This window comes from Trachemys scripta, chromosome 19 (assembly GCF_013100865.1).
Source record: "Trachemys scripta elegans isolate TJP31775 chromosome 19, CAS_Tse_1.0, whole genome shotgun sequence".
In the NCBI taxonomy this organism is placed as follows: domain Eukaryota; kingdom Metazoa; phylum Chordata; order Testudines; family Emydidae; genus Trachemys; species Trachemys scripta.
Genome location: NC_048316.1, coordinates 1,974,919 through 1,996,502, shown reverse-complemented (window position 1 = coordinate 1,996,502; position 21,584 = coordinate 1,974,919). Strand labels below are relative to the sequence as shown.

At 49.7% G+C, this 21,584-nt stretch overlaps 1 protein-coding gene across 3 annotated transcripts in view; it reads right to left on the bottom strand.

The window, feature by feature from the left end:
• CHD5 (chromodomain helicase DNA binding protein 5) overlaps nucleotides 1-21,584 on the bottom strand; it is a 72,877-nt gene extending 51,293 nt beyond the window's left edge. For 2 of the 3 annotated variants that reach the window (XM_034753520.1, XM_034753522.1), the window contains exons 1-2: nucleotides 21,480-21,584; nucleotides 9,995-10,125 (exon numbers count right to left, since the gene is read on the bottom strand). In XM_034753520.1, coding sequence (XP_034609411.1) covers nucleotides 9,995-10,125; nucleotides 21,480-21,546 — 198 coding nt within the window. In that variant the 5' untranslated portion in view covers nucleotides 21,547-21,584. The remainder of the gene's footprint in view (nucleotides 1-9,994; nucleotides 10,126-21,479) is intronic. The other variant, XM_034753521.1, reaches the window with a different exon arrangement.

The following is a 21,584-nucleotide window of genomic DNA, read 5'->3' as shown; positions in this document are numbered from 1 at the left end:
ATTGGCACAGACACCTACACCCATGCAGAGTTCAAATAAAATCAGTGGGGTTCAGTATGAGCAAGGGGTTCTGCCCGTATGACTCCAAGTGCAGGACAGTGCCCTAAACCAGAACGCTGTTAGGATCCAAGTGGCAGCTTCGTAATTTACTAGCAATCCTGCTTCCAACGAGCTGTAATATACTAATGCAATAGCTGCTAATTTGTTGTTTGCAAATTCCAGCATAATTTATCGAATGGGAACATATTAACAGGTGTAGAAACAAATCTATTAATGAATATGATCAATACAAAACCAACAACCTGCAGAAGGGGACGAGTCTGACGAGACTGTGCCAAGCCATGTGTGCAGAGCAGCTCACACATCCCTTACTCCAACAGCTCCCTGGCACATTGCTCACAACCAAAACAATTAAAGTCCCTTGATTTGAGATGTCATGGCTCCATCTGAGCCTCTTGTCTCTCACATAATAGATAGGACCCATTTCCACTCAGACACGAGTGGGTCTTGGCAGCACAGCACTGGGCTCCAGCATTCCTTACTTTCATTAATAAAATAGGAAACTAGAACCGTGTGACGCTTGTGAGTGATTTTCCGGGTCATCGTATCGACTTTGCAGTGTTACCTTGAATCTGATCTTCAAAGGGTATCAGGAGAAAGTCGCCAGCCAGCCTGGGTCTCAGGTGAAGAAAAATAATCCCATTGCACTGAACAGAATAGCGCTAAACAGGGAACGGCTGTTGGCAAATGGAGACATTCACATGCAATAGGGACGGCTCAGACTGTCTGCACACCGACAGCTGGCGCTTTAAATATCAACAGCTGCACCTGCGGTTACCTGAGTCACTGATGTAAGGAGAACCACCATTCTGGTGCTTTTACAGTAAACAATTAAGTGGCTGGACCAGAGAGTGCTCCTCAGAGCTGTGTCTGTCCCTGCCCTCCATCGTATGACCCTGCCTGCCTGTCCCTCACCATGCAGCTTTACCACCCCACTTCCCCCAGTGATCTTTTCCCTGCCCAGATGTCAGCAGTGCGAGAGCTCCCCACGACCATCCCAGGCTCATCCCCTTCTGAGGCTGGGTGATGCTGGGGCGCGATGGCATCTGGAGCCCATCTCCCCCAGGAGGGAAGTTGCCACAATCTAGCTGCCGGTGTGGAAGTCCAGCACTCACCCTGGGATCCTGATCACCAGCCCAGCCAGGTCAAAGGCGGGAGCAGCTCAGTTTAAACTGAAGGGGAAGCTCAGACAGGCAAAACTCATTTCACCCTGCACCAGCCAGCCCAGTTTATTGTCTGACGTCCCCTCCCTCTCTCCAGCCCACATTTTCTGTTTTCCATAAGCACTCTCGATGTCTCACGCTGGACGCTGGATGTGCACTGACCATGGCTTAGTGAGCCCGGGCTGCCTGGGTCCTTCTTACCATACAGCTCGGACCAGCCACAGCAACACTCCAAAAGGAAAGTTACTCAGAGATACTTAACTCTTTCCTCGCTGGCCTGCCACTGCACCCACGTGCTGCCAGCATCCACAGAAGGTTAAAAGGCAGCTGGGGTATCGGACAGCCTGGTAATTATGTTCAGAGAAACCTGGCACATGCAAGTACAGGGGCACGCCACCCCGGCGGCCCCTGAACATTCAACGCGCCCTCTGCCCCACATGCTATGGCATGACAAGAGCGCAGCTCCCATCCAGGGCCTGGTCTTTCATCTGCGGAGTCTGAGGTCTGGTCTACACTACAAACGTAGGCAACATAAGCCGATCTAATAATGTATGTGTCTACAATACCGAGTCCCTTCCACCAACCTAAGTGGCCTGTAAAGTCGACTTCTGTACTCCACCTCCGCGAGAGGCATAGCACTTGATTTGACATCCACGGGTCGACATGGGGATAGTGTAGACACTGCGCTGTGTAATTGGAATGAATTGGCCTCCAGGAGGTGTCCCACAGTGCTCCGCTGTGACCGCTCTGGAGAACGCTTTCAACTCCACTGCACATCAGCCAGGTTCCCAGGAAACAGACGCGCCCTTGTTAAAGCCCTGGGAACTTTTGAATTTTCATTTCCTGTTTGATCAGTGTGGAGAGCTCGCTAGCACAGCTGATCATGGAGACTCAAGGCCGCAAACGCGCTCCAGCATGGAGTGCACAGGAGGTGGTGGATCTTATTGCTGTGTGGGGAACAGTGTCTATGCAGGCACAGCTCCGATCCTGCAGAAGAAATGCTGACATCTATGCCAAAATCACACGGGGCATGGGAGGAGAAGGGCTACACCAGGAACATGCAGCAGTGCCGCATGAAAATAAAGGAGCTTCAGCGAGTGTACCAGAAAACAAGGGAGGCGAACAGTCATTCCGGTTCTGCCCCACAGACATGCTACTTTTATTACTCCTGGGGGAATTCTGTACCACTGCGCATGCACAGAATTTATGTCCCCAGCAGATTTCTTTGCTTCCCCGCAGAAAAATGACTTTGACAGAGAAGCCACAAGAGCGGTCATACGAACCTCCCCAGCAGTATGTTTCAGGTGCCCAGGGCAGCCAGCAGAGAGGTAAATCACTGTGGGGCAGGGGGCAGGACTGGAAAAGACCCGACTAGTGGCTCCTACCCCTGCACTGGGCTCAGCTGCTCATCCCAGCTGGCCTGGGGAGGACGGGACTTCCTCTTCCCCTGCACAGCATCCAGGGCCGTGTCAGACCCAACCCCCAGATTTCTCCCTCGGCTGTAGGAAGCTCTGCAAACTCTCTCCCCCACCACTAAGCCCCCCACACCCAGACCCCCCTTCCGAACTCTATCCCCCCCACACCCAGACCCCCCGCTGAACCCCAACCACCTTCACCTGAAACCCCCTGCAGAGCCATTACCGTTGCACCCAGAGCCTCCCAACAAGCCCCTGTGCGCACCGATCCTCCCCCGCATCCAGATCCCCCACTGAACCCCCCACACCCAGATTGCCCCACACAGAACCCCTCCACACTTGGATCCTGCCTTGCTGAGCCTGCCTGCCCACACCTGGTGCACCTGGCACGGAGGGGCAGAGCCCTGGGGTGTTTCTGGGGCAGGCCTGGTCCTTGCACTGTGTCAGGGTTGGGTGCAGCCTCACCGCTGAGTCCGTGTCCTGGGGGAGAGGGGAAGCTGCACAGTGTTCTCTCACCTCCGTGCAGCCAGTGGCCTGTGATCCCCAGTGCCATGCTGAAGTCTCCACATTTATTTGACAAATAAAATTTGCTGAATTTTGCAGAATTTTTAATTTTTTGGCACAGAATGCCCTCAGAAGTAAAATTTTATGAGGAGCTGCATGTGATTCTCGCTGGCGACCGCACCACTACCCCAAGACGTTCCGTGGATACCTGCCATGGGCCCCGGGCAACCTCAAGCTACGAGGAGGACATTGTTGATGAGGAAGAGGAGGAGGAGAATGCAAGGCAGGCAAGCTGAGGATCCATTCTCCCCAACAGCCAAGAACTGTTTTTAACCCTGGAGCCCATCCCTTCACAGGACCAGTTGGTGGTGGAGTGTTATGCCGGGGACAGCACCTCTGGGGAGTACACATTTCAAATCAAACTGTAGGGGTTACATGCTATTATTTTTTATGTTTAGTCTGAACAATAGAGTAGGGTGGTGGGTATCGGTGTAGCAGAAGGTGCTCTCCGAAAAAGACTGTTTATGTGCACGAGGATGGCCCAGGAATCCTCCATGGAGATCTCTAGGAAGCTTTCATGGAGGTAACTCTGCAATCCCTTGCAGAAGGTTTCTGGGAAGGGATGCCTTATTTCGTCCAACACGGTAGGACACTTTCCCGCGCCACTCCAGTATTCACTCTGCCAGCATCATTGCAGCACACAGCATTGCAGCATAAAGACCAGGTCTGTACCCAGACGCTTGCAGCATCTGCTCCCTGGCCACTTCTGTTACCCTCAGGAGAGTGATATGGCATAGGGTCACTCAGGGGAAATGGGGGAAGTTTTCAATACTAGTCCATAAACCCCAAACAATTCAACGAATAATCCGCCTCCCGTTTGGCGAAATCTGGGTCACACAGCCACGCTTTCCCAAACATGCCATGGTTGTGGTTGGAAGGGATCACCAGGTATTGCAACCAGCATTGGAAAAAAAGGGGGGGCAGCTTCCTGTTTGTCTTCCTTCCCCCCCAACCCGGTGTCGCTTTTGTAAAAAACAAACTATTTGTGGGGCTTTACACTGGTACTTGTCCTCAAGCACCATCCAGGTTGCTGAGGGACAGGGGGCTTTTCTCAAGTTTCAACTTGGGATCCCAAGGATGTCTTCACAAAAGCAGCAGCAAAAGACCTTTTGCCCATGCCTCGTGGCCTTACTCACCACGGCCGGAGCAGCACACCGACTCTTGCAATAGCCTGCGGTTGTGATTACGTTGTGGCTTGCAGTGAAGTGAATTGAGGGTTGGCTTTTTTATAAAAAAAAAATTAACCTTGCACCAGAAACAATGTATGCATAGTTAAAGCTACCCTTGTGCTTTGCATTCCTTGCAGTTGAAACCTTGTGCGTTGGCGCATCCTCCACGCCGGGACAGAGACTTTCCCAGATTAGAAGGCAGAAAAAGGAGACTCAGGAGGACTTGTTCAATGAGTTAACATGCGCCTCCGAAAGTGACAAGATGGAGCTCAGCGCATGGAGGATTGCGCTGTCTGAGAACCTGGCCATGCACAGGAGACCATGCAGGGAACAGGAGCGTGACATGCAGGAAGAGATGCTGTGGATTATGAAGGAGCAATCAGACATGTTGAGGCGCCTGGTCGAGGTTCAAGAAAGGCAGCTGGATGTTAGAGTCCCTCTGCAGCCTATGCTGAACCTGCTACTATCATCGCCCAGTTCTATATCCTCCTCCCTGAAATGTCCTATGAGGTGGGGGGGGGTTCGGTATCCCTTACACCCAAGACCAGGGGAGGACACAAGGATAAGAAGACACCCATTCTCACACCTTTGATTGCTACGGCAGTGCATCTGTAAGCAAGCTTTCCTTGTTTTTCCCCCCACGGTGTTATCAGCCCTTTTGTCCCAGGTTATCTTCCTTTTCTTTGCTAACTCTGTGTGTTTGTGTGCATAATAAAACTTAACAGATTGAGGGGAAAAGGCTCTTTATTCATTCAACACACGGTGGTTGGTGGGGGTGGAGTTTACAGGGGAGAAAATGCAATGGAAGGGACAGTTCGGTAAGAAACAACACAGAGAAGTGTCACATTACTCTGGCTCATTGATGAAACTGGTTTTCAAAGCCTCACGGAGACGCGGAACCCCTCAATGTGCTTGCTCTTCTTATTGCCCCGGTGTCTGGCTGCTCAATATTGGCTGCCAGGCGATCTGCCTCAACTCCCCCACCCCGGCAGAAACTTTTCTCCCTTTGTTTCACAGATATTATGGAGCACACAGCAGGCAGCAATAACAATGGGGATATTGCTTTCACTGATGTCTAACTTAGTAAGCACACAACGCCAGCAGCCTTTTAAATGTCCAAAGGCTCATTCCACCACCATTCTGCACTTGCTCAGCCTATGGTTGAACCGGTCCTTACTGTTGTCCAGGCTCCCGGTGTATGGATTCATGAGCCATGCGAGTAAGGGGTAGGCTGGGTCCCCCAGGATCATGATTGGCCTTTCAACATCACCAATGGTTATTTTGCCATCTGGAAAGAAAGTCCCGGCTTTCAGATTTCTGAACAGACCTGTGTTCCTAAAGATGCGTGCATCATGCACCTTTCCCGACCATCCCACGTTGATATCGCCCCACCACAGCTAGGGAACCCCATCACGGCAAAACCATCCACTATGTCCTGCACGTTGCCCTGAGTCACTACTCTTCTTAGTAGAAGTCTGTTAATGGCCCTGCAAACTTGGATCACAACAGATCCCACAGTAGATTTACCCACTCCAAATTGATGCCCCACGGAGTGGTAGCAGTCTGGTGTTACAAGCTTCCACAGAGCTATCGCCACTCGCTTCTCCACTGTGAGAGCAGCTCTCGTTTTCATATGGCTGCGCTTCAGGACTGCGGAAAGCTCTTCACACCGTTCCTGGAAAGTGGCCTTACGCATTCGAAAGTTCTGCAGCCGCTGCTCGTCATCCCATCGGTGCATAATGACGCGGTCCCACCAGTCAGTGCTGGTTTCCCGGGCCCAGAAACGGTACTCCACCGTGTCAAGGTGAGGCATGACTGTCGCTAGCAACTGCAAATTGCTCTGCTGTATGTCTCCAGCAGGGCTGCTTGCGTGGCATCACATTGTTCAGTGCGGCGGCTCCTGTATCGGCTGTGTGAATACTGCAGGATAAGGCACAAGGTGTTTGTAATGCTCACAACAACTGGGTACAGCTGAGCAGAGTCCATGCTGATCGTGCTCTGGTGTCCACATGGGTAACCCATGCTTATGAAAAAAGGTGCGAAAAAGGCTTGGTTTGTTTGCTGTTGATTTCATGGAGGGAGGGAAGTGCATCGTGGGAGGCTGTAAACGCCATGTTCCCATAACCACCTGCACCAACGTTTTGGTCTCATAAGGCCTTGCAAGCCCAACCCAAAATTCCACTCGGCTACATGCACTGTGGGACAGCCACCCACAATGCAGTGCTCTGTGCGTCAGTGCAAGCCCTGCTAGTGAGGATGCACTCTGCCGACACAATGAGCTTAGTGTGGACACGCAACATCGACTTGCTTAAATTGGAGGCTTGATGTCGACTTACATGAAGTCGACTTAAGTTTGTAGTGTAGCCATGGCCTGGGAGGCAGCACACACAGCCCGGGAAGCATCCCACGGGCTCTGGGAATAGAGTGGATCCTCTGGGAGCAGCATGAGGGGGATTCACTAGGACAATAATTCACTGAGAATTTGGTTTCTTTAAAAAACTCCCCAAATCCTTTCAAATGTCAAATCCTGAGAAGCCAGCACATCCTGCCCAGCCCCACTTCTTGCCTGCGAGACACCCAGAAATGGGCGGTCTGTCATTCGATATCCTGTCTCCACAGAAACCTCAAAACCATGCTGTTTTCTCCAAACAGTATCACATTGGTTACATTCCCAACATGTCGCTTTGCATTTCATCCCTAAGAGACACAGTCCCTAGATAATGTTATTGGTACAGTATGTGCCACGAAGATTTACTGTCTGCCACCGGGGACAAGCTGTAAATGAGGTGCTGCATTGCAGTGTGTGCGTCCCTGGCAGGAGGGGTTTAATAACCAGATAAGGAGATTATCATAATACATATATTATATTATTATATATATCAGTGCACTGTACTGCTGCGTGTGGTCTGCTGGGGTGTCTGATAATCATCATTTGTAATAATTATCTAATGTGTCTTTAACTGGGATACTATAAATCCCAAACTCATGAATGTAAAAGCCTGTTTGACAAAACCTCCATTTCCTATTGGTTCTGCCTTCTTTTAACGCCTCTGTAGGTGAGATGCCAGGACACACGCTCCTCACGCTTACAACTCACTCCCTTTAAAAGGCCTAATTACCAGCTCAGTATCGGATATGTAAAGTGTGGGATCTAGGATTCAGAATGTGAAGCGTGAGATTATTCACTGCCTGTCACACACAACTCACAAGATTAAGGACTGGCAATAACATTTATCAGACATATTTCCAGCATTAAAAAGGACATATTAGAATAAACAGATTTTCAAAACATTGGGGAATAGAAATAGGAAAGTTTTAGAACAGTGATTATTGCCCTTGTCTTTCATTATATCATAGTCCCATAACAAAACATCATATTTGGTAACAGGATCTGCAATCACGGCACAACACCCAGGGGTACGAATGTAGTAGGTAAGCTTTAAAACGTAATCATCCTTGCAAACGGTCAGCTAGGAAGGAAAGTCTCACCCCTTCCATCCTGTGTGTCTTCTCGCTCATTAGCAGTTGTTTGGGCCATTCTCTCTCTTTGCAATCCACCCTCAAAGTGAAAACCTTTAGGACTCAAGAAAAACTAAACTACTGGCAGAACTAGATAGATCAGTGTTTGCCCAAATTAGTACCCGTCTCCAGCTGTGCCTACTTCTGTAGAAAGATTTAGCTTCCAAATGAGAAATTAACTAACCACACCAGGCAGAGCTAATTAAAAGTAGACTAATCTGCTGCCCCTGGAATTCAAAGTGCAGGGCTTGGGATTCAGAACACTAAAGTACAAACTATGGTCCCTGGGACCCGGCAGGGTCGAGAGCCCTTTCCACAGTCCTTACAACAAAGCATTTGGAGGGGTGAGCAGTGAGCGCTGAGTTTTGGGAGGAAGAAGGGAGGCTAGAAGGCGGCTTCCTGCTCTACACGGCTCTGGCCAGAGTCTCCCCAGATCCATTCCTAGGGCCAGGGCCAGTACACTCTGGATGCTTGGCCCTGCTCCAGCAATGCCACGCAGCCAGAACCGCAGCTTAACTGGCTACTCAATCCAGGTTGACAAGCGACTTTGTATCACCGGAGCGGGGAAAGTAGCCAGTGTGCACTGGGGACTCTTGCCCTCCCAGTGGCAGGAGCACAAAGGGCAGCCAAGAAAGAGTTTATAAAACGATTCCGTTTTACATTATTTTCTTTGAAAAAACACGAGGTTACAACCTTGGCTCCTCCCCTCGCCCACCTTCCTCACCTCCACAGTTCTCTGCATGAGAAGCCCTTAGCACAACCCTCTCTGAGCCATACAGCTTCCTCCATCCAACATGCTCCGTGCTCTGCCACGGGCCTCATTTAGGACAGCGCCCAGACCAAGCGGCCACATGAGGAGCATGCAAACATGGTCTTGGAAAATCACCGACTCACACCTTCGTCCCTGCTGCTAAACGATTCCAGGGAGAGCGGTGACTCCATTACTGCTGCAGCGCCCAACGCCACCCTTCTCCCCAGAAATCACTCCAGGGAGAACACACCAGGCTGGTCCCATTCCAAAGCCAACCTGAACGCATGAAGAAGGGTTCCTCCAAACTAGCCTGAGTCGATTTAACTCTTCTTACGGATATTTTCAGAACTCAATCTCTCTGGATTTCCCCAGTTTCACTCTTTTCTCTTTGGACACCCATATTGTGTTTGTTTCTCCCTTTGGTCAGATAAATCATCCCAGCCATTTAGACAGACGAAGCCCATCCATGTCTCGGAACCAAAAACTACAAATTTGAACCCTAGCATCTTCATGTTGTGGAAGTTATTTAAGCAAAAGAGGGGTTACAGCAGCCACCAACCCACCTCTGTGCATCTCCAGAGCTCAACCCCTACAGCAGCTAGCAAGGAGCATTCTGGGTAATTCTATGCAAAGGAGCGCCCCCCGCTTTCAGACACATGCAGAACTAGTGGAGACCAGCTGAAGGAAGAGACAACGTTTGTAATCTCAGTTTTCAAGCTTGGGCATGTAAGTTAGAGTGTTTAAATCCACACCTCAGACTCCAGCGCTAAGCGTCAGACATTCCAGGGATCCTTATAATCACTGAGTCGGACCTCCTGCCTAACACAGGCCAGAGAGCATCACCCACTAATGAACCCTTAATAAATAATAATACTCAAACCTTCATATCCCACAGCCTGCGCCAAACATGGGCTAATTAACTGTCACAGATTCTCAGAAGTGGGTAAGTACCATTCTCATTTCACCAGTGGGACCATTGAGGTAGAGAAGTTAAGTGATTCACCCAAGGCCACAGTGAGTTGCTGTCAGAGCCAGCATATGAATTACACAGGGCCTTGCTCCCAGCCCTGTGTGCCAATTCACTATATTGCTCAGCCTCTCCAGGCACTCAGGGGAGTGACCGCCAAGCTGCAGGCTCAGCTGTGGCATCACCCAAGTCTGAGAAATGGGCCCCCCTGTCACACATCAAACTAGTTCCCCTTAGTAAAATACGTAGCTCTGATCTAGCCTGTTTCCATCCCTAGACCTCCGACTGCTCCACAAGGGAGATCAGCAGCATTATCCCAAGCACACAGCCTGTACACAGAGGCCAGCAGCTGCCTGCCAGCCTCACTCAACAGTGGGAGATGTTACCTCTTTCTTCCTTCTCTTGACTTTGGAAGTCTTGTTTTCTTTCAGCTTTTTGGATTTCTTTTTCTTCTGCGCAGTTACCTGCTCCTCTGGATAAAATTCCTCCAGCCCTTCCAGCACTCCATCCTCTTCTTCTGGAGACGACACAAAGGGGGAGGAAAGGGAGAAGTTACACAGCCAGGTTCACAGACACACACAAAGTACAGGAATTGTGTTTGATCCCATGGGAGAGCATTGGCCAAGCAGCTTCATCAGCCGATGGGATACAAGGACATGTCGCCTCGCTCAAGTTTCTGTTTATTGTCTGACTCACGTCCAGCTGTTAACATAGCTGTCCCAAGTTACGCTTTGTCTACACTGGCAATTGAACAACAAAACTTTTGTCTTTCAGAGGTGCTAAAAAAAACACACACACACACACACACACACACACACACACACACACCCCGAAAGACAAAAGTTTTGCAGACAACAAGTGCCAGTGTGAACAGCGCTTTGTTGGCAGAGTGCTCTCCTGCCAACAAAGCTAACCCCACTTGTTGGGGATGGAAGTTTTTTGTCGGCAGGAGAGCCGACAAACAGCGGCTACACTGCATGACTTTTAGCAGCCCGGCCGCAGCTGTATAGTGTAGACATAGCCTTACACTAGCATTAGTTGCCTCTCAGGCCAGCACTTAACTAGCTGCTAATGCTTCATGGAGATCGTTGAAAGACAAGTCTCAATCAATCGAAGTGTCAGCCCTCATTTCCAGCTTCGTGTACCCAGTTGTGTACATGCTGCTGCCCAATTCACTTGTGCAAATGGATGTCTGTGCTCATGTAACTGGTGTGCAAACTCAAGTGGAACACACTGCAGACACCAAATTGGAGGATGGGGTTAAAAACTAGTCCCCAAACAGTTTCCCCTGTGTTTCTCTTCCCAGTTGTTAGTAATTATCACAATTATTCTTCGTATCACCGTAAGAAAACAGTCCTACTTGTATGAAAACAGTTTGTATGAAAACAGTCCCTTTGTTTCTGCTGACAGCCCCTGCCCCGCGGCACACTCCTCCCACCAGAAATCAGTCTGTGACACTTTGGGGATGACTGTGATGCTACAGAGCGGAGGCAAAAAGCTGCTCTACAGGATCTGCAGAGTGCTGGTGTCTTTAAATGCTGGAGAGGCAAAGCTGCCAAATGGCTGGTCAGCTCCCAGTCGGTTGTTGGGGCAGTAGGTAACAGTACAGTATCATTGCAGGTAGAAGACCGGCAGAACGAACAGCGGCACTAGATACTAATATTTAAATGTGGATTAAATCATGGGACCTGGAAAGTCAGTTTGCAGCCAGAGATCAACGTTCGTACTTTAGGGGAATCAAAGGGATTCTTACCACCCCGCCCGGTGGGGTTGCTGGAAATCAGGGATGGAGGGATTTTTGAAAGGGCCAAGTGAAGAGTAAACACAAAACAGAGAACTAATTTTTGGTGCAGTTCTATGTTCTGATCTGAATCAATTTGCTATGGCATATCGCCGCATATTAGCCCAGGACCAGCGTATCTTGTACCATGGCCAGCCTCTGTCTCTCTCAACAGCCAGCCTGCTGCAGTGTAAGTGATTCGTAGGACGCTGCTCTGCTTCTACGGTGCTGTACTACAAGCGACACAACAGCGAGGCAGGTACTCTGCTCTCGTTCATTTCACAGGAAATTAGCATTGCTCAGCCATGGACAAGTCTTAGGTCACAGGTATTTGGCAAGAGTATTTGGCGGTAACTGATACCTTAAATTTTGTCACAGTGCAGGTTTTGATGGATGCTGGGTCATAAAAGGGGGCCCAATCTTGCAAAAACTTACTACAAGGCATAATGCTTCCACCCGGAGCAGGCCAGTGGGTGCCGGAATGGCATTCAGCGCTAAGCTGATAGGAAGTGTTTGCAGGACTTGAGTCCCAGGTTTATATGGCTACAGCACTTTAAAACTTAAAGAAAAGATTTGTTCTAGTCAAGCACACATCACGCACCCAGCTCTTCAGTGGAGGACAATGTCAGGCTGTTTAGGTTCAAAATCTGGGTTTGGTAAATTGATCAGGGTTGGGGTCATCCCTACAAAGCCTAGAATTAACAGCAATATCTTCATTGTTTCATCTAGGTGTCAGTGCAAAGAGTTCTCTCTTGGATGCATCTCTGTGGACACTGCCAGTGGGCAGTTTGAGCCCGCGCACAGAGTCTGGAACCTCATCTCCAGCCTGCCGTACAACTGGTTTGGCCATCAGAAGAACAGCTTTGGTGTTCAAAAAAGTGCACTGCTATTATTTAGCAACCCTGGTGGGTATTAAACAGGAAAGCTGTTTGGATGGTTAGCGCAGCATCAGAGGCAGATCATGCAAAGAGGTCTCTAGTCTCTGACACTGATCTCCCTTTGCATCACCAGGGACATAGACCAGGCCAGTTTTTCAGCAGGATGGCAGCCCCCAGCAAGCGGGCAAGCATTGCTCCAGCATTCAACACAATGCAGTGGGAGGGGGCAGTTTCTGTTTGCTCTTACAGCAGTGCCACTAGAAACCAGCTCCCAGAGAACTGGAGCTCAGTGATGCACCGTTTACAGCAAGGCAGGTGAGTTTCAGTGCAGCACAAAGTGCAGACTCCAGCGCTGGCTAGAGAGAAACATCCACTCCGAGAGAAGTCCTTATGGGATTTACTGCAGGGGCCAGAAAGTGACATGGACTACACGTGACGTGCCACTGGCCAGGCTTGCTCCACGGTCCAAACTGGGTGAGAGTCTAGCTACTGAACAAACAGGATTCGGTTTTCAAAGGGCTTTCTCTGTCTCAATGACCTGAGGGGTTACTGGCAAGACAGAGAAAACGCAGGGAGGGAGATTGCAGGGGGATGAAAGGGGGCAAAGAATCATTTGCGGCTTTCAATAATAAATGTATTGTCTGGCGGATAGAACGAGGGATTGGGAGCGAGGAACTCGTGGGTTCTCATCCAGACTCCCTACGTGGCCTTGGGGCAAGTCACTGACTTCACTGCCTCAGCTTTCCCAGCTGCAAAATGAAGCTAAGGACGCTTGCTCTCTCCCTCCCAAGGGAGCTCGTGAGGACTGACGTTTGGAAAGGGCTTGGAAGCCGCAGGGGGCAGAGTATTACTGTTACTGCACGGAGGGGCTGGGGCTGGGCTCCACAGCATGCGGCGCCAAAGCAGAAGGATCATCTCTTTTTCTCCCGCAGACGCCCAGACCCACGAAGCCCCCACCACTGGCCTGCTCAGAAGCAGAGAGAGGCGTCTGGACACTCCTAATATGCTGCCTGCCATTGCTGATTTGGCCTTCTAGGTAATGAGGAAGCATTAGGCTTTTTATTGTTTACCCTTTACCTTTTGAAACAGATCCTGTTCAAATGGATTCAATTAAATCAAAGAAAAGAGAGAAAACAAGTCTCTCTTCTGAGCGTCTTCCTGCCCATCTACCTCTGGCTGCACGTTCCAGCTCCTTCCCAGCACTGAAGGCAGTAGTGATGCTATGTCTTGGGAGAGGCTGTGGAGCGGCTGGGTGTTGCAATGACCCTGCACACTCTCCGATGGCCCCACTGACTCCTGGACAGACACAGAGCTGCCTGCACCGGAGCAAAGCGAAGAGTCAGCTCAAAGCACGCTGGCTTGACTGCTTTCATCCATCTGCTGCATCCCCACCAAGGCAAAGAAGCTCGGCGCTAATTGCAATGTACCCTTTTATTTTCCTGTCATCATTATCTTCCAAAACTTGACATTCTTACTAATGAGCCTTGGCATTTTGTCAAATTGTTGCATTTCCTTAAGATCCAGTTCTGTGTTGTACTCTTCTGTTTTCTTTTTGAATTTCTAAACTTATACGGTAATAATACTCCAATCTCATTACACCGGACAGATTGTGTGTTCAACTTCAAAACACAGCAGTTTAGACTTTGCCAAAACAAGCAGCTGAGCTCCATCTCGGTGACATTTATTAGACAACTGACGGGACCAGGCATTGCAAGCAACACCCTTCCCTCCTCTCTGACAGGACCAGAATAATCTCCACTAAAAAGCACCAGATCAGAGTTCCTGGCCTCTCTGTCAGGTGCATGAGGCTCTATATAGAAGCCACTCAGCATTGTTTGATTTTATTCACAACACTCCAGAGAAAAAACCATCTTTGGGGGCAGGGAAGGGGACTTTGTATCCCAATACAAATGGAGTAGTGATGGGATTCAGCCCCATGGACCGAGTCTCACCATGGGAGAACGGAGCCCTTTGCTTTGAAAAGAAGTTTTAAAGACTTAAGATTTTTCATAATGGAGCTGGAGCCGAGGACTCTATCTGCAACGAGAAACATCCTGGCCTGTCTTGTGCTTTTCCCACAGCAGTTAGTGCTCCGAGTCAGTCACTGCAAGATGCGGTTTAATACTGAGTGCTGGTTCCTAGAGATCAAGATGTCAAAGGGTGGGGAACGAATTCAGGCAAAGATACCCTTGCTCTTCAGTGCACGTACCTGTTATACACACAGCAGGCGAGGCATATAGCTGCCTCCCCACCCCTTCTGCTTCTGCTGAATGCAGAGTTATCCCAAAAGATCCCAAAATGCTTTGCAGACTGTGCCTACAAGGACCACTTCCCCCACATCTGGAATAGCCATTCTGCTATTCAGGGGGATAACTTCTCCAGCTGGAACTCTGCCTCAGGGAGATGGAAGGCAATCTTCCCAAACTGACTTTTGGCCAGGACACTGCATTTAACACCCTTATGCTGACACAAAATGTGATGGGATCTTAGATGAGCACAAGAGGTCAAGACTGTTGGCTTCCCATCTCATCTCAGCCTTTAGCAGCGGTGTGGTCCCCAGCTCTGTACTGGAGCACTGGTTCAATACAGACGTAGCAGGAAGCTAAGCTACCTATTTAAACACCAGCACCATTTCCCCCAACAGTTGGTGTTTTCCCTGTTTTTACATCTGTCATCCAAGAACCCAACCATGCTCAGCTTACAAGAGATACGCTCAAAGCCTGAGGTAGCCTAACTACTCGTGAGCTTCTGGAGACCTTGCACAGGTGCGCAGAGACTGAGCAAATGCAGCCAGGGTTGATGGCTTTGAAAGACAGAGATCTTTTGTATCACATATGAACAACCTGGACAGACAGTTGGAAGGAACCAAAAGCTACCTGTGAAGCCAGAAGGTGAGCAACCCCTCCTCTGCAAGACTTGTATTAATTGAACCTTTCCTAGATCTTCTGTGGGGGCTGCCCATTCCACTCCAAGCAAATGGAAACTGGAGCCACTGGCCACTTTTGAAAACGTTGGTGGTAACTTCCCAACTACAAAATGAGGATAACGATGCTTTGGAGAGATGTTAGAGCTACCGATGAGAAGCACAGGAACAGTGCTAAGTGTGGTCACTTTCATTAAATCCAACCAGGAGACTGAGGCATTTGGGCAGAATCTTGTTTTGCTCAGTAACTGAGACCAAAGTGCACCAAGTTTGTTTAAAGTCAACACTTTCACTCCACATTCCTGTTCTCACGCACACCAGCTCACTCACACGACTCTCAGAGATATGAAAGCTCCAACCCAAAGGTATCGCACAGTAAAAAACAGAATCCCCAAGGACATCCAGTGACTCTGCTGAGCACACGGAGAAATCGCAAGGCAGATTCCGCTGCATGTGATGAAGAGAGTTTGATGCTTAAGCTTAAATGCAAGATTGTGAACAACAGCCTGTCAACCTTGAACCAGAGTAAAGAAGCTGAGAGCAGCTGTGGCAGTTCAGAGGAAAAACGCCTTGCATGCCCTGCCTACCTGCTTTGCAGTGGATTTAAACTCTCTCCAGCATTAATGAGTCCAGAATTCATGCATTTCAGCATTCAAGTTTCTCTCTCACACACACAATCTATCCCCCGCCCCCCAAAAAAACATGTTCAAGCCAAGCAAACATCCGGTGCTGCGATCCAAGCACCCTGCAGAGACTTCACCCCGGACAGGCCCCCTGGTTTACATGCGTTTGTTTTGTTTCTAGCGAAAGACCATCCCCTCCCTTGCTGACAGACCATCTCCATAGTAGAGGAGAAGCCTCCTTGTTTCTATGAGCTCTCCCTCCTGCACGGCTTGTGTGAGAATGCTTGGCCCCGATTTGACTGGGATATTTTTAATTGAACGGAACGGAAAGATAAAACACTGACCAGGTCACTCTCATTAGTCCAAAAGAAGCAGAGGCATCTGCTACAATCAGTCACTTGCTGGAAGCTGCAGCATTGGAGGCCGAACTGGACCAGCTCAGCTTCTCTCAGAAAATGACAGCTCCAGTCAAAGGTCTGGGCAGAGCAGAAGCCAGGCAGCTGCAGATGAAGGCAAGGGAAGGAGCCTACATGGGGAACAAATCTTTGATAATGGGCTCTTCAGACAAGCAGGGGAAATTATAACACGATCTTGTGGCTGGAAGTTGAAGCGAGACAAATTCAGACTGGAAATAAGCCGTACGTTTTTAACACTGAGGGCAATTAACCATTGGAACAATTGACCAAGGGTCATGGTAGATTCTCCATCACTGACAATTTTTAAATCAAGATGGGATGTTTTTCTGAAAGCTCTGCTCTAGGGATTATTGTGGGGAAGTTCTCTGGCTGGGGCTATCCAGGAAGTCAGACTAGATGATCATGATGGTCCTTTCTGGCCTTGGAATCTATGGGGCTATGAAATTTATGAAAGGGAAGCCAGGAATTCCCACAAGTTAGAAACGCTGCTGTTTTAGCTGAACGGCTAGAGATGCTAAACTGTTCAGATGTTTCGTGGGGGCCAGGGGTGCAGTGTGACACCAGGTCCAAACATGCATTTCGAGCTATTCTCCCTTTCAAGGCTTTCAGAAGAAGTGACAATCCTCATTCTTTTCCCAGCTCCCAAACACATTGAGGAGCTGAAAGCCAGCCCCTCAGGGTTGGATTTTAAACCCAACAACCCTACAGTGTCTGCATTAATGGGTTCCAATTTTATTAGAGAAGGGGAACAATTATCTAGCCAGCGACTGATTGAGAAAATTGAATTAAACTTTCTTTGCAGGGGGAAATAAAACTCTTCAAAGGTTAACAATGGTTTTCAGTGAAATTCAGGCTCGTGAAAGTTGCTGCATTAGCAGCCCTGGACACTGAAGTCCTTTGCTTATCCTTTGACAGCTACAACCTGGTCAGCATGCCATCTGCGAGGAACCGGACAGAGACTCACCAACTCCTGTGCAGACGGGACAAGAGCCACACGTCCAACTGAGCAATTCAGCATGGCTAAGAAACAGGCCAGAGAAAGACCGCCGAACTCTAACCACCAGCTGTCACGTAGAAAGAACACAAGGGCAATCCTCGTGAAGACCTGTGTTAACTGAAGGACCAAGGTGCCAGTCCCAGCTCTGCAGCTGTGTGATGTGTTATGGAGAGGTGACAGCTACAGTCCTATAATAAGGCTCATTTGGATCCCCCTTGCGACCCTAATAAAAACATATCCTCACGCTTCTAATTCTTGGTACACATCTCACTGAGACCTAAACAACGTCCTGAGCACTGGGATTAAACTGAACCAACTGACATTGAAAGCCACTGGAGAAAGGATGATGGGAACGGAGAGTATTTGTCACTGACCTCTAAGCCAGCCTGTCCGTCACCCCTGACCTGTCCCTGACCTCTGAGCCCACTTGTCAAAGTGAACAGAAACTCCAGGACTTGGTACTCCTCTTCCTGCTCTCCTCACCAAAACACCCTCGCAGGAAACAGGCTGTTATAACCCAGGTGCCCCGGTCTGCACAAAACACCCTGGTCTGAGGGAGACGCAAGTGCTGAGGCCAAGTCAATACTAATTCAAGCAGCACCAACTCAGGTATGATACCTACTGCTTTTCAAGATGGAGAATCTTACAGCAAGAGAAACAACTTGATATTTTCTCTGCTGGAAACTTTATATTCGTTCTTTCTTCATGTTTTCCATAACTTCAAAGCAGCGTTATCTCCACCATGAGCACATGTTTTGTAATCAGATTATGGAAAACATGCTAATTTGAAAATTTTAAACACCTCCAAACAAAGAACAATCAGTAAATGTAATTCTGCATATGGAGATTATTGGTAACTGAAATGAAAAATCAGGAAGAGAGAGGATGCAATGGTGATAGGTTTTGCAGGTGAATTTGAGATGCACTAGTATCCTTAACAGGAAACAGCTGGACACAAGTTATTTTATTGAGTTCATGTTAATCTACCACACTCCCATCTCTCTCCAGCACATGCAAACTCACACTCACTCATTTCCATGGCTCTATTGTGGGCCCTGATTATCTCTCTGATTGCACTTCAGTCAGGTGCATTAAGAGTAAAAACCAGAGGGATCTTAATAATCTCCTCCAGAGTCATTTCTGGGAAGGAAGAAGAATAGAACCATTCTTGACACTGATGGGGAGGCATCCATCTGCCAGACATTAAGAATTCTTCATGCTTTGGAAAATTAAGGACAGGATGGAGATGAATAGCTGTGCAGCTTGTAAAGATGGGTGTTTCACTCCTGCCCTCATGTTTTAAATGAAATATGTTCGATGGGCTTTCGGAATCTCAGTCCCTTATGGATGACAGTCCACATGATATTGGCACCAGGTACTCTTATTACTGCCTGACCATGGGGGTTGCTGGATTTTTGGGCTTGTCCGAAGTAGCATTATCAGCCCCTATTTTGCAGGAACTCTGACTCACTCCCGTGCTATTGCTCTCCACTAAATGTGTTGCATTTAGGCTTTCAACTCAGGAGAAAATTTATTTTAGCAATGTAAGAAAATGAGAGGCGCTGTTTGGACCAAATTAACTATGGGTAGAATTCACCCTTGTGCAACAGCCAGCACAGTGAGATTTCGGTGCCTGGTGCCGCTTCCCTGCAGAATGGTACAATTGGCCCTGTTGGCATAGGCAAGTACAACTCCATTGGCTCCTATGGATTTTTAGCCATTTGTGCTAGCACCGATTTGGCCAAAGTGGCTGCTTTAACAGCTGCTATAGGCGTTTTTTAATTTGGGAGTATAGCTTTGGTTTGCAAAATATCAGCCTCTATGTACAAGCCGAAACTTTTTCCTTAAAAAACCCCCAAAACTGAAAACAAAGAACTACTGGAGGGCCAGCACCAGCCCTGGAGCTCTTCTACTGCTGGAGACCCTCACACAGAGTTAGTAAGTACATGCAGTTCTGCAGGAGGATGTCACATATTAGGAATTCCCAGGAATAAATATTTGACTGCTTTTGGGGAGGGACTTTCTGTGCCCCCCGTGGCCGGAGGTGCTGCCTTCCTCCCTCTCTCCCCCCCCGCCATGGCCAGAGGAGCTGTCCCACACACACACACACACACACACCCCGTGGCCAGAGGAGCTGCCTCTCCCCACTGCAGCCCCAATGGTGGAGCTGGTTCTCCCTCTGTGGCCCTAGAGGAGCTTTCATCTTCTGTCCCAGTCCGAGTCCACAAGAGCTCGCACTCCCAGCCCCAGGCCCAGAGGAGTTCTGTGCCCCTGACAAAGGGGGGGCCTGGGCCTCTGCTTCCCCCCCCCCCCCCCCCCCGCCAAGTAAGGTCTCTAGCCAATAGCAGGACAGATTATTACTATATTTATTTATGTCACAACTAAGGAAATCCATCTCAGTGCTCAGCTATCAGTCTTACAATTAATAAACCTCCCTGTCTACGTTAAACCTTTATCTAATTATTTCCCTGCCCTCCCCTCATGACAAATGCTGTGTGATCTCTGTTCCATTGAGAGCACTGACATGTTACCCAGTTCTGCCAAATTCTACCTTGGACAGAGCTGATACAGCCCAAGAAATACTTTCTACCAGGATGCACCTGAAATGTCTGCTAGCACAGCCGCTGCTTTCTATTTGGAACATACTCAGCACTTCTGTCAGCTCCGCAGGTAGGTTTCAAATGTGCCAGGTACAGCCAGGTAAAGCCATCAGGAAAATAAAAGTCTGTCAACTACTAAATCTGGTTTAGGCTTCATTGAAATGAGTCTGTTGGCCTCAATAATGCCCCAGGATAGTCCCCAAGATACAGACAAACCTCAAGAAAAGCAAAGGGAAGTAAAAGTGATACAAGAATCACAGGTAAAACATCAGTGGAGAGAATGAGGTGGGTAAACATACAAGGGCTGGGAAACAGAAGACCAAGGGAGGCACATGAACCATCTGTAAATCCCTTCCAGGTAACACTGCAAATGAAAGGAAAAGATTTTTCACCCCCTCAGAAGGTGGTAGGTCAAGGAGCAGTGCCTGACACTGAAGAGGGAAAAGTTTAGACTCGGCACCAGGCAAATATTCAGAGCAACTAGGCAGAGAAAGGAAACTTCCAAGGAAAATGGTCTCTAGGCACAGTCACCACAGATGTCAAAGAGTGGGGCCAAAAAGTCTTTAGTAGGGAAGATGCAGAGATGGAATCCTGCATACAACGGGAATCAGGCCAGACAGATCCTTGTCACACCCCACCAGGATTCTACAAATGGCTCTTGGCCCAGGGTACAAAGCCACATATATTCTGGAAAGGCATATGTTGCTCCAGCCATCACTCTGCTTAGCTCTAACAAGTGGCGTCAGTTCCTCTCCAGCACAGAAAGAACCAGTACAGTAAGTAAGGAAAAATTAAAAACCACTCCAATTTTCTCTTTTGCCTGAGGTTTCAGCTAGTTAGTTGGGCCTTCAGCTACTCCCCCCAGGCAGGGACGTTGGGCATTTAGGGAAGAGAAGCAGAAGTCACAGAAAGGAACTAAGGGCCAGGTCTTCCAAGGTGCTGAGTCCCCACAGCGGCTGCTGATTGTGAACAGAGCTGTGGCCCAGCACCTCTGAAAACCCACCTCTAGAGCTTTTCACCCTTATTTCATGGATGGCGTTCTCTCCCCCCTGCTGGAAGCGGTGGGCCTTTTGGGCAGGGGTGCAAAGAGAACGAGAGGGGGAGGGGGACCCCCCTTTCCTGGCAGGACTCTGGGGCGCAGGCGGGTTAATCCCCACACCACTGCAGGCGCGGAAGGAGGGTTAGTCCCATTATTGGGGCACTTGCCCCGCGCCGGGGCTACAGGTGAGGCTCAGAAAGTACCTGCTCATGGAGCCTCGTCTCCTGCATGGCTCCCTCCTTCCGCGGGCTACCCAGACCCCACACGGGAGCTGGCCTGGCAGAACCCCAGGCTAACAAGGACCCCTCTCCCCCCGTGCCAGCCCGGAGATCCCGGCAGCCTGCCCCCCTTCACCGCAGGGCCCCGGGACTGGCACCCTCATCCCATCCTGGGGCTCCCCCGGGATACGGTCCCCAGCATCTGCCACCCCCTGGCCAGGAGGGGACCCAGCCCCCTTCCCTCCCGGCAGAAGCCGGATGGGCAGCAGCCACCCGCCCCCTCCGGTGCCCATCACCGCAGCATCTCCCCGGACAGCAGCCCGGCCCGTCCCCGCGGAGCCCCCCAGCCCCCGCGCCCCGCCAGCGGGCACCCCCGGTCCCTCGGCGCGGCCCCTACCTGACAGCTCCTCCTCGTTCTCCATCTCGTCCCGCGGCTCCCCCTCGGCCCCCGCCGGGCCCCGCATGGCCCCGGGGCGCGGCGCGGCGCTGCCCGCGGGCTCCC